Here is an 11580-nt window from a genome sequence, read left to right as displayed (position 1 = left end):
CCGCCGCCTTCCGCCCGCCCCCGACGCCACCGCGGTTACAGAGCCACAGTTCCGTCCGATGGAATTTGAGAAGGACGCGGACTTAAGGAGTTTCCCCACAATGGTTTTTAGTTTTGCCTCTCGGCCTGGCGCATCCACAGCTTAACCATAAAATAACATCCAGTTCGGGTCCGAGCCTTTCTCTACTACCATTTTACCTTGTCAAAAGAGGGTTGTGGTAATTAAGGCTTCTTAAAATTAGCAGCGTCTCTGTTTGCGTTTCAAAAGGGAAAATGGCAAGTTCTTCGTTATTTAAGTGTGGAAGTTTGAAAAACAAACACTGGGAGAGCGTTTGGAAAAACTGCTGTCCCTAAAACCAAATATTAAAATCAGATGCAATACCACTGTTTAACAGAATTACCTCTAACCTCTGGCTTCTCTCCCAGGTGTACAAATGGGATTGCTTCTTTCCAAAAGCCTCAGCCTCTGCAGGGTCTCTGGAAGTGCTGGCTGGGAGCGTTTGTTTCGCTCACCAGTAGCTGGGTACCCTGGAACTGCTCTTTATGCCCCCAACACACACACCCCGGGGCATTTCCAGCCTCCAGGATAGAGCCTGCCCTGCCTGAGGCTGTGCATTAGCACTGATGGAACTTAGCAAGACCTGTACCCAACAGCTGAGTGCACCAAAAACAGCCCAAAGACCCAAAAGACAGGGTCTTTTCTCTAAAGATCAGCTGCCCTTACCTAAAGATCCCAAGAAGCAGAAAGCAAGAGACAAAAGTGCCAGAGAGCAGACAGATAACAGTTGAAAAGAATTGAACAAATAGCCCACATTCCAAGAACTCGTGTAACTTCACCACCTCCACCATTAATTCCGTTCCCAAATTCCCTCAGATGAAGTGGATTTGCCACAGTGCAGGCTCAGTTCTTTGGGTTCACAGCTGCTACAGACACTGGAGTCAAGCCACCACCACCCCAGGAACCACCTGCAGGTCAGTGACCAACTCCTTTCATCCACCACAAAACTCAGGGCCTTGTGCTGGCTGCAGTGTCAGTTGTTTTCAGGAAGGGAAAAAAATGAAAACCTTATTTTTATACGGAGGATTTTTGTTTGATTTTTTAGAAAATGCACCTCTAACAACATTTGATTCATAGATACCCAAATCCTCCAACACATACAAATTGCAGACAGTCTTTTAATGAACAGCTTCCTTCTGCCCTGAAATGGCCTTTCTGCTTTAGGCTTACACTTTTTCCAAGCACGACAATTCTCAGTACATACAGTGAGCAGTTTACTATGACAGAAGACAGACGTGTAGATAGATGAACGCATTCTCTCACCAACCATTACTTCAACTCGTATTAAAAATAAATAACGGAATAGAGTCTGTGTTGGCACCGGCTGAAGCGACCAGTCCGACCTGTCCCAGCTCAGAGTCCCTGTCCGGCGGGGCTCAGCATCTCCTGCAGCACCAGGTGCAGCAGATGGTTCTGCTCGGCGCTCAGCAGCGGCCACAGCTCGGCCTGCAGCGCCTTCAGCGCCTCCGCGTCCTTCTCCTGGCACGCCAGCACCGCCGACTGCAACAGCAGGAACAGCTCTGCCGGCAGGTAGCTGGCGGCCGGCGGCAGCCCCCCGCCGCTCCCGGAGCCGCTCCCGGTGCCCGCTCCGCCGTCGGGCGCCTCCCAGCAGTACTGCTCCAGCGTGCGGGCGTGCTCGGGCAGCAGCTTGGCGGGCGGCGGCTGCAGCAGGAGCAGCAGCAGCACCCGCGACACCTCGCAGCGCGCCAGCACGTCCAGGAAAGCTCCGCCGGGCGCGGCCCCGGCCCCGGCCGCACCGCCCAGCCCGGCCCCGGCCAGCGCCTGCGCCCGCGTCAGCGCGGCCAGCGCCCCGGCGTAGTCGCGGGCCAGCAGCAGGCAGGATGCGCGCTCGGCCAGGCAGCGCAGGGCTTGCAGCGGCAGCCGCGCCGCCGTCAGCAGCTCGGCCGCCCGCTGCAGGGGCGCGGCGGCGCGGGCGGGCTGTCCCGTGTCGCGGAGCGCCGCCGCCAGCTCCAGGCACGGCCCGGCCGCCAGCGCGGGCTGCCCCCGCTCCAGGTGCAGGCGGGCGGCGAAGGCCCCGCAGCTCTGCGCCGCCGCCACGTGCTCCCCGAAGCCGCCGCGCAAGCCCAGGCGCTGCCGCAGGTCCCGCTCCTGGCGCAGGAAGAGCCGCGCGGCCTCGGCCAGCGCGGCCGCCTCGGCGGGGCCGTGGAACAGGCTCTGGGCGCAGCGCGCCACGGCCAGCTGGCACCAGGCGGCGTACGGCAGGCTCTCCTGGGCGCGCAGCTCCCGCGCCAGCGCCGCGAACTGCTCCGCCGCCTCCGCCACGTTCGGCTTCCGCAGGAACCGCCGCCGCAGCTTGGCCGACACCAGGCGGTACCGCGACAGGAAATCGCCGTCGCCGCCGAGCCCCGGCCCGGAGCCGCCCGCCCCGCCGGGGCCGGAGCCGCCGGCCGCCGACAGCATCGCGGGCCCAGCGCGGAACTGACGCGCCGCACCGGGCCCCGCTCCGCCGCGCGCCACCGGCCAATCAGCGCCCGCACCGCCCCGCGCCGCCGACCAATCAGCGCCCGCGCCGGCGTCCCGTGGCAGGGGGGCGTGGCAAGGGCGCGGCTACTGCAGACAGAGCTCCCAGCTGTCACCACCCGTGATAGGCGGGGCTATGCGGCACAGGCTCCGCCTACGGGGCGTGGCCAAGCGCGGCGAGCAGCGCCCCAAGCATGCAGTGGGCCCGAACCGTGTGGCGCCCCCTTGTGGAGTGGAGGACCCGCGGCCCTGCTCCGGCCCCACCAGGACGGGACCGGGAGCGGAACCGGGAGCGGGGCCGGGCGGGGACAGAGCCAGGCTTTGCAGCTGTCGGGGGAAACCGCAGCAGCCAGGTTGACAGAAGAACAATTCACCCAAATGGTAGCAATGGGTAGGTGAGCCCCCTGGCCAAAGAAAGTGTGGCGGCAGGAATTTTAGGTGACATCAAAGAGTGACAGGTAAACACTTGGACAAGAGAACTCCTGGGGTCCCTAAATAAATAAGCCACGCCTGACTCGGAAAATCTCCAGCGCTGAAAATATTTCGTGATGGAGAGATTAAGTGAGCATGGGACCATGCTCCTCGCTTTTTCCCCAGCTGCGGGAGGCACGGCCCGGGCTGGCTGGGAGAGGCTGTTCTCGCACTCCTGTCCTTATAAACCACATGTACCCAACTGCACCCACAATGCAGTGACACGGCAGCCACACCGCAGTCCTGGGTATCCCATCGAACAGGCTCGGTGGCAGGTGGCACTGAGCCTTCCGTCTGTCCCAGGCCAGCTCAACACGGCTGTGAAAAATGCGTATTTTATGATTGGCTTTTCCCAAATAATAATATGTATTATGTTAGAAAGTTATGCTGTATTAATTTTCTTAAGTAGTGTGTTAAATATAGTTTTAGGTTATAACATAATGTTAAAATAGAAACTGTGCTATGTAAGATACTTTTTTTAAAGAGGGATGAGGTACTTGCAGCAAGATAGCAGCCAAAGGACACCTAAATCTTTCAGAGAAAGAGAATTTATTGCTCCATTATCAGAAGAAACGAACTTCTTCCTGCTTTGTTCAGCCCTGAAGACATCAGGATTAAGAGGAAGAAGTTGACATTGACCAGACAGAATCCTGTGTTTGAATGGAAGTTATGCATCATGTATGAGGTGTACGAATATGCAGCAGGCTATTGCTTTTAAGGGTTAATCCTCTGTTAACGTGGGTCCTTTTTTGGGTTTATTTTGCCCAGAAAGAGGTACTCGGACTCTCCATAACTCTTTGGTTTTTCTGTCTCGTATTGTCCTAATCCCAATTGTTCACATTTTTATCACTCTAATTATATTACTATTTTTATAACCATTTTTTTACCATTAAACTTTTTAAATTCTGAAAAACAATTGGCGTTTTTCACAACGGCCACGCAGCTGCTGTGACACCTTGTTCCCGTGTCCGATCAGCCTGGGAGGGCTGAACGCTCAGCCGGGCGGGGAGAGCGGGGCCGGGCCCGGGGCTCTCACCGCGCCCCTTCCGCCGGTGCCGCGGTCGGAGAGGGTCCGTGTTGGTGCCCGGAGCGGGTTCCTGTCACTGCCCGGAGCGGATCCCTGTGCTGCCCGGAGCGGGGCCCTGTGCTGCCCGGAGCGGATCCCTGTGCTGCCGGAGCGGATCCTGCCCGGAGCGGGTTCCTGTACTGCCCGGGGCGGATCCCTGTACTGCCAGGAACGGATCCCTGTGCTGCCAGGAGCGGGTCCCTGTGCTGCCTGGAGCGGGTCCTGCCCGGAGTGGGTCCCTGTGCTGCCCGGAGCGGATCCCTGTGCTGCCGGAGCGGGTTCCTGTGCTGCCCGGAGCGGGGCCCTGTAAGTGCCCGGGGCGGATCCCTGTGCTGCCCGGAGCGGGCCCCTGTGCTGCCCGGAGCGGGCCCGGCTCCCCCGCAGCCTCTCTTCCCCACCATGGCTCTATGCTCCGTTCTGAGGCCGCCGCGCTGCCGCCTCCACCCGCCGCCTCTCGCCCCGCGGTGCCCGGTGACAACAACCACAGCGACACCGTGGGCACGGAAGGAAAAGGCCAGCGTGAGCTGCAGCCTGCCAGAGCCTTCCTGGGAGGAGAGGTACGGCTTCTTCAAAATATCCAAGCGTTCTTTCAAAGCAATGAGCACTTACAGCTGTGAACGTGGTGGGTTGCGGGGTTTGTTTCCACCCGGTAGGAATAGAAGAGCCAGGGCTCGGCTTGTTTGCCTGGAGTCTGGCCTGGGGAGGGAATAGTGGAGAAGACAAATGTAAAGTTCTGAGAGGAAAGGAAGATAGGAGGAAAGGAGTTCTGAGATGAAAGGATAAGTTGCCAAATTGGCAAGCAAAAAGTGATAGTCCATTTGATTTGCAGTCCTGGATCTCAGAGTAGTTGGCACTGGGTGCTTTGGAAAGAGCTCCAAAAATCGTAGGTAAGCAATAGCTGCAACTTATCCAGCTGTGAGGTGGTGTTCCCCATGGGCTCAGAGAATCAGTTATGAGTGTGTGAATCATATCAGCCTCACCTCTGTTTTGGGGGTCTTTTTAGGGTATATATGCTTGGGGGTTTTTTAATCAGTTTATATGTGTTTTGTTCTTGCTTGTTCTGCTTTGGATATGAGTAGTGGCAAGTTCTGAGGTTTATCTCTAAACCACTTCTGTATGGGTGGCCGGGTCAGTGAGAATGGGCAGTTTGAAATTCCCTCCTGCTGCACACAAACTGTGCATTCCACTATGATACCCTGGGTGTTCACAGCCTGGTGCAGAGCCCACACCAGAGCAGGCCTGCCCATGAAGCAGCTGACAGGGATGTTATGCCACAGGAATGAGTTCTCAAGTAGCTCTGGGCACTGCCTTGCTCTTTCCAGGTTAGCAAATGCAGTGACACCACTGTGGAGACTTCCCTACCAAGAGCAGCTACAGGTAAGATGTGTTTACACAGACTTTTCTCTGTTGTGTCGCCCCAGTTGTCCCTCCTATCCCCTTGAGCAGTATTCCTTAGCAACTTAATGCTGCAAACTGTTCAGACCCCATTTACTGCTGCTTTAATCGTGTTGTTGTGAAGGATAGAACTGGAGGTTCCTGGCAGTACAGAGGATGGGCATTTGCACAGTGGTCCTGTCCTCTGTGGCACTGCTCTGGACTTCAGGACAGACAAAGTGTTCCAGGCCAGCATTTGGGGATCATAAACACAGGATTTTTCACTCTTCCTGTTTCTCCAAGCAGCTGTGGTTATGAAAAGGGCAGAGTTCCTCTGGGGCTATATTTTCACTTGCAGTTTTTCCTCTTGTTGGACTCCTCAGAGGTGGGTGATGAAGAGCTGCCCACCATCGTGTGGTCCTGTGAGAGTGTTTCTGCCTCAGAACTCCTCTGCAGGTGAAGTATGAAAGCCAGAGGAAGACTTTGCAGACACTGGCATCTCGTCTTGAGGAGCTGGGCATCGATGCACAGAAACCTGGTGGGCTCTGCTGTCCTCTGCAGCCTGTAGTCCCTTCGGTGAGTGTCCCATGGGAATGCTCTTCCCTCTGAGCCATGAACAGTCTCTGCCTCACCAGCTCAAGAGTCTCATGAGGGGCACAATTTGCCCGCAGAGGATGTGTCAGTCCTGAGTCAGTCCTTGCTAACTTGTGCTTTGCAGCTTGTGACTGCCCAAGAGTGAAATAAGCCCAGTGCTTAGGAACCCTTTTTTTGTGCCTCAGGCCTCCATGTTAAAGCTGTCACCATTGTCACAGAGAGCCACTCCTTGTCCCCAAGGGGTAGTACTGGCTTTCTGGTGCACAAGCTCTGTTTGTGTGTTTTGCCCATTCACATACACCTTCACATGCTGGCTACAGAATAACCAGGCTGGGGTTTGGCTTTCCTCCATTGCTTTTTCTTTTAATCCAAGGCTTTGCTTTTCCTTCTTTTCTCCCTCAGCCCATCATTAATGGCTACCGAAACAAATCAACTTTCTCTGTGAACCGAGGACCAGATGGGAACCCCAAAACTGTGGGGTTGTATGTGGGAACTGGCAGAGGTCAGTGCAGGACAAGAAACTCAGAGAAAACTGCTGGAAGGGCTGTGGAAATGTGGAAAGGGCTCTCCACAGTTTATCATGTCAGATGCTATAATGGTTTACATGCCCTGAACCAGAGCAATTAAATTCCTGTCCATCTCTCTACAGAAAGGAATATTGTCTGTGTGAAAGCCAACCATGTGGAGAACATACCCTCAAAGCATAAACAAGTAGCCCAGGTAAATAAACAAGTCATGTCTGTCCCTTCACTGTGGAATAGGGAGGTTCCAATAGCTCTTACTTGGGAGAACACTGTAATTTTTATGATGCTGTGTTTTCAAGTCCATTTTCATGTTCTGAAAATTTTCATGCCTGATTCTAGTTGATGGATAAATACATTTATAAAAACTCATATGTCAATATTGAAGCCCATAAAGCGTCCTGAGTAATGAAGTTAATTGTCACATTGTCCAAGTGACAATGAATTCCTGCCAGTCTATTAAAATACATAAGAATTGCAAATTGAAATTATTAAAATGTGTTGCCTTTCAAGAGCCTGGCAGGAGCATTCAGCCAGTGCATTGATATCAAACAGAAAAAGCAGACCACAGTGGTGGAAGGGCTGCCTGTTTGAGGGGCTAAGAGCAAGGCACTTGTCTTCATGGTACTAAAGGTGCCGTTTCCCCTCCCCTCAGTGCTATGAGGAGTTCATCTGCCAGTCCCCCCTGGACCCCTGCATCCTCTTCCATGAAGGTGGGCACTGGAGAGAGCTCGTGGTCCGTACCAGCCGCTGTGGCCACACCATGGCCATCATCACCTTCCACCCCCAGCAGCTGGGCCAGGTGAGCGCCTTGGGACAGGGCAGGAGGCACATCTGGCTGAGCTGGGCCTGCTGGCTGTGGTGCTGGGGAGAGGGCTCTAATCAGGGTACCCAAAGAGCTTTTCCTTTCTCGCTCTTGACAGGAGGAGCTGGCTGCTCAGAAAGCATTGCTGAAGGAGTTCTTCACACGTGGGCCTGGAGCAGTCTGTGCCTTGACTTCACTTTATTTCCAAGAGAGGTAAGTGCCTCGACAGGGGGAATGAGTGGAAACAAAGCCACCTCCTTCTTCTACCCTTTCTGGCCCAATTCAAATTGCACCAGTTCAGGGAGTGCTGGAAGAGAACGACAGATGTTTGGATCCCTCTTGAAGATGTGGCCTTAAGATGGCTCCATCTTTTATTTTTCCAGACTTATTTGAACACAATATGGCTCTACCTCTGGGAGTTATGAGTTTGGGAAACTTAAAGAAAAAAGTGATTCCAGTGATTATCCCAAAACAGTAAATCACATTAGCAGCAAAACTGGGGAATAGACCTGAGGAATGCTGCCTTCTGCCATGTGATTTTGATCCTTTTAATGAAATTTAGGCTGTGCAAGTCACAGATCCCTTACAAAGAATCCAAATGCTTTAATCTCGTTGAAAGGCTCACATGAAATATAAGTTGATGAGGGGAAGAACCGTCCTGTGTTGCCCATAGGAATGGAAAGCAGCCCCCCTCTGCTGCCTTCTCACAGATTTTCTTTGTGTGCCCTGGCAGCACCATGACACGTTGCTCCCACGAGCAGTCCCCGTACCAGCTCCTGTACGGAGCCCTGCACATCTCCGAGGAGCTGCTCGGCCTCAGGTTCCGCATCTCTCCGGACGCCTTCTTCCAGGTCAACACGGCTGGGGCAGAGCTTCTGTACCAGGCAGTCGGGGAGCTCTGCCAGGCTGCTGGGGACACTGTGCTCCTTGACATCTGCTGTGGAACAGGTGGGCTCCTGGGCTCCCAGAGCTTTGTATTCCACAGCTGGTGCTCACCTGTTTCTTCAGCATGAATGTGTGGAGTGTTTTTGTTTCCCCTGTTTCCAGGCACAATTGGTCTCTCTCTGGCCCACCGAGTGTCCAAAGTTATTGGTGTGGAGGTGGTGGAAAAGGCAATAGAAGATGCTGAGTGGAATGCAGCATTCAATGGTGAGTTCAAGCTCGCTGTGGCAAAAAGTTTCAAACTAAATGCTGAAAAACTAGAGTAGAAGTGAGCAGAGGGACCCTAACCAGTTACTTTCACACAGCAAAGAGTGTGTGAATATCATGTTATACCCAACTCTTGGTGAGACTAAGTTCATGTGGTTGTTTTTTTGTTTCACAGGGATCTCAAACTGTGAGTTTCACAGTGGAAAGGCAGAGGCTGTGTTACCACAGCTGCTGGCATCGTGGGAGGATGCCCGACCGCTTGTTGCTGTGGTGAACCCTTCTCGGGCTGGCCTACGTGAGAGAAAATGCTATTTATTTTCATCTTGTAAACAGAGAGCTTTGAACAAGTTCTGTGAGACCTGTTATACTGGCTCCAAACCCTTCCCTTGTTTAGTCTCTTGTTTCTTGTTACTGACAGCAGCTAAATTCCCTAAGTCTGCTGTTTTCAGTGCCTTCATGCTTTCTCTTTAGCTCTAATCCTTCTTCCATCTTTCACAGGCTCACACAGTTATTTAAGAGAGAAGGGACCTCTGGAGGTTTGTGGTGTAATCTCCCAACTATAGCAAGGCCAACTTCAGAGTTGGATGAGGTTGCATAGGGATGTAAAGCCTAGCTGAGGATTGAATTTCTCCAAGGGTGTATCCCCTCTCCTGAAAATACTTTCCCTAATATATTTAATCAGGGTTTTCCCTTGCTGCCATACATCTATTGCTTCTCATGCCCCTTTGAGAAGATTCTCAGTTATCTGTAATGCCCCATGAGGTTCCTGAAGATAGTAAATGGATCCTTGTTTACCTTCGTTTCCCCAGGCTGAATAACCCAGCCCTCAATCTGTCTCAGTGGTCTCCCCTGGAGTGTGTACTGGGAAGTCACACACTGGTCCTGGTGCACAGATGCACTCTCACAAGTGTGTGTGGAAGTTTTATATGCCTTTGGTTAATTAATGCTTTTTCTTTCATGGGAAGCAGAGGGACTTCTCCCATTGCTCTGCCCTGCCTGCCAACCTGGCTAAGCTGTCAGTGGCGTGGGTCACACCCGTGGCCTCCTGAGAGACTTCATCTGAGACAGAGCATGGCAAAATATGCATTTGTGACAGTTCTGTGGGGCTGTGCAGTCATTCCTGCTGCAGAGCTCAGGGGTGGAGGGAAAGCAGGCTCTTTGTGTTTGCAGACTACAGGGTCGTTCGAGCCATCCGGAACTGCAGCGCCATCCGCAGGCTACTCTACATCTCCTGCAAGCCAGAGGGGGAAGCCATGAGGAACTTCCTCGAGTGAGCACTCTCCTCCTCTCTCTCAGTGACAGACCCTGTCCAAACAAGGCTCCAAACAAGGCATCAGTGAGAATAGAAAATAATTCAAACATGGCACATTGTGCATCCCTCTGGGAAAAAAAAGCACATCTGGATGTGAGATGCAGAGTCCATGGGGTTCACAGGAAGGTTGGCCCTTTGTCAAGAAAGGGAAGCCGAGAGGATTTGTCACCTGCTTAGGGGTTAATCATGTAGCTTTATCTGCTCAGCCCTTAGCTGTGGTACACCCAGGTGATAAATCTGTCTGCAGGAAGTCATAAGGGCAGTGCAAAACTGAAAATTGAGTGTCTGACTTGCCACTGACTGTTCAGCTTGTCCCTGAGGTTTTCAGAGCTGGCTGGGGATTCACTATTGATGGTTCCACACCTCAGCCAGTGTCAGCTGCAGATTCTGAGGAATGTTTGTCAAACACATGATGCCTCCTTTGTGGGTGCCCCTTGGATTGTGATACCAGTGGTGGGAAGGCTTCTGCTGCTGGTCTAAAGGATGCTCTTTGCTTTCCACAGGCTGTGCTGCCCCCCTGACCCACGGAAGAAGCTGGCAGGGGAGCCATTTGCCCCTGTGATGGCTATTCCTTTTGACATGTTTCCTCACACTGTTCATTGTGAGCTGGTGCTGCTGTTCACCCGCTGACAAGGAGGCAGGAATGAGCTCTGAGAGCTTGAGAAGCAACCTCCTCCTGTCCTGAAGAACCAATGTAGTTAGGATTTTAACTTATTTTCTGTGAAGTTGTGTAAAATAAATAGTTTTGGTTTTTCTCTAGTTTGGGTTGCCTAGCAATGCTGTTCTGTAAAAAACTACTTGGATTTCTGGGGTGAAAAGGTTCCCTGTAGCATTTCATCACCCTTCCTTTCCCTGCAAACCTTGGGCTGGTGGTTAAAGCAGCCTGGAAAAAACCCTTCCCTGCGGTGAGGAATCTGTAGCTCGGTGTTGGAGCTGCAAGTTGTGCCCTGGATAGTGTGAAATCGCCAGAGCCCCAGGCAAGGAGCGGTGAATGGGCACTGACCTTGTGCCTAACAAAGGACACGGGACTCCAGCCCTGCCTTCTCACCCACAGACTCTGCACAAACCAACGAACAATGAGAACTCTAATTTTCCACTGGTCAGAGCTGTTGTGGGAAATTCAGGTTGGAAGAGTATGAAAACCTAGGGATTCCCTTGTTGGGATCCCTGCCTAGAGGAGGCACAGCTTGGACAATGAGATTTTCTATAAAACAAAAGAAAGAGAACAGATTTCAGTGTCTCTCTTTTCACATCTGCCTCCCCCTTCTCCACTAATGATTCCTGATGCCTAAATATGAAGTGCCCTGATAAAATGTCAGCTGCAAATGTTTTTCCTCTTCAGGATGTTCTGCTATATATAGCTAATTAAGATTTTTCTTCTGTTTTGTATGTGTCCTGTCCTGCTTACAATGTTTTGTTTCTCCAGCTCTTCCAGAGATGGAGCTGCTGTTATGGGGAGGGGTGTCTGAGTGAGCAGAGTTCCCTCATGTTGTGTGAGTCCCAGAATGTTTTGAATCAAGGCTGATAAACTCCCAAGGAAACTGGGAGAGTTGCCTGTATTTTTCAGATTTTTAATTCCAGACCTCAGCTTTGAATAATAACAGCAACCAGTTCTCAAGCCATGGGGGTCAAAATACATGTGTTTAGGATTTAAGAATTACTGCACCATAAAGGGAGTGATGATGAGATTCCTGACAGGCATAGGAAGTGTCACTTTTGCACTGTCCCATGAGTGTAGGTTTTTACACAC

The 11580-nt window shown here is 52.5% G+C and overlaps 2 protein-coding genes across 2 annotated transcripts; one reads left to right on the top strand and one right to left on the bottom strand.

The window, feature by feature from the left end:
- Positions 1 to 1161: 1161 nt before the first annotated feature.
- LOC141730878 (40-kDa huntingtin-associated protein-like) lies at positions 1162 to 2558 on the bottom strand. Its single transcript, XM_074551685.1, has one exon. It carries the CDS (start codon positions 2476 to 2478, stop codon positions 1411 to 1413), a length of 1068 nt encoding a protein of 355 aa, XP_074407786.1. The 5' UTR covers positions 2479 to 2558; the 3' UTR covers positions 1162 to 1410.
- Positions 2559 to 4257: 1699 nt separating this feature from the next.
- Positions 4258 to 10589, top strand: TRMT2B (tRNA methyltransferase 2 homolog B). Its single transcript, XM_005484595.4, has 12 exons — positions 4258 to 4632; positions 5398 to 5452; positions 5906 to 6025; positions 6446 to 6545; positions 6693 to 6763; positions 7220 to 7366; positions 7488 to 7582; positions 8103 to 8317; positions 8417 to 8518; positions 8694 to 8813; positions 9689 to 9788; positions 10334 to 10589. Exons 1-12 carry the CDS (start codon positions 4475 to 4477, stop codon positions 10458 to 10460), a joined length of 1410 nt encoding a protein of 469 aa, XP_005484652.3. The 5' UTR covers positions 4258 to 4474; the 3' UTR covers positions 10461 to 10589.
- Positions 10590 to 11580: the final 991 nt, after the last annotated feature.

The sequence above is a fragment of the Zonotrichia albicollis genome, chromosome 14, assembly GCF_047830755.1.
Source record: "Zonotrichia albicollis isolate bZonAlb1 chromosome 14, bZonAlb1.hap1, whole genome shotgun sequence".
NCBI lineage: Eukaryota > Metazoa > Chordata > Aves > Passeriformes > Passerellidae > Zonotrichia > Zonotrichia albicollis.
Note: the sequence above shows the minus strand (reverse complement) of the source record. Positions and strands in the feature narration are given on the sequence as shown.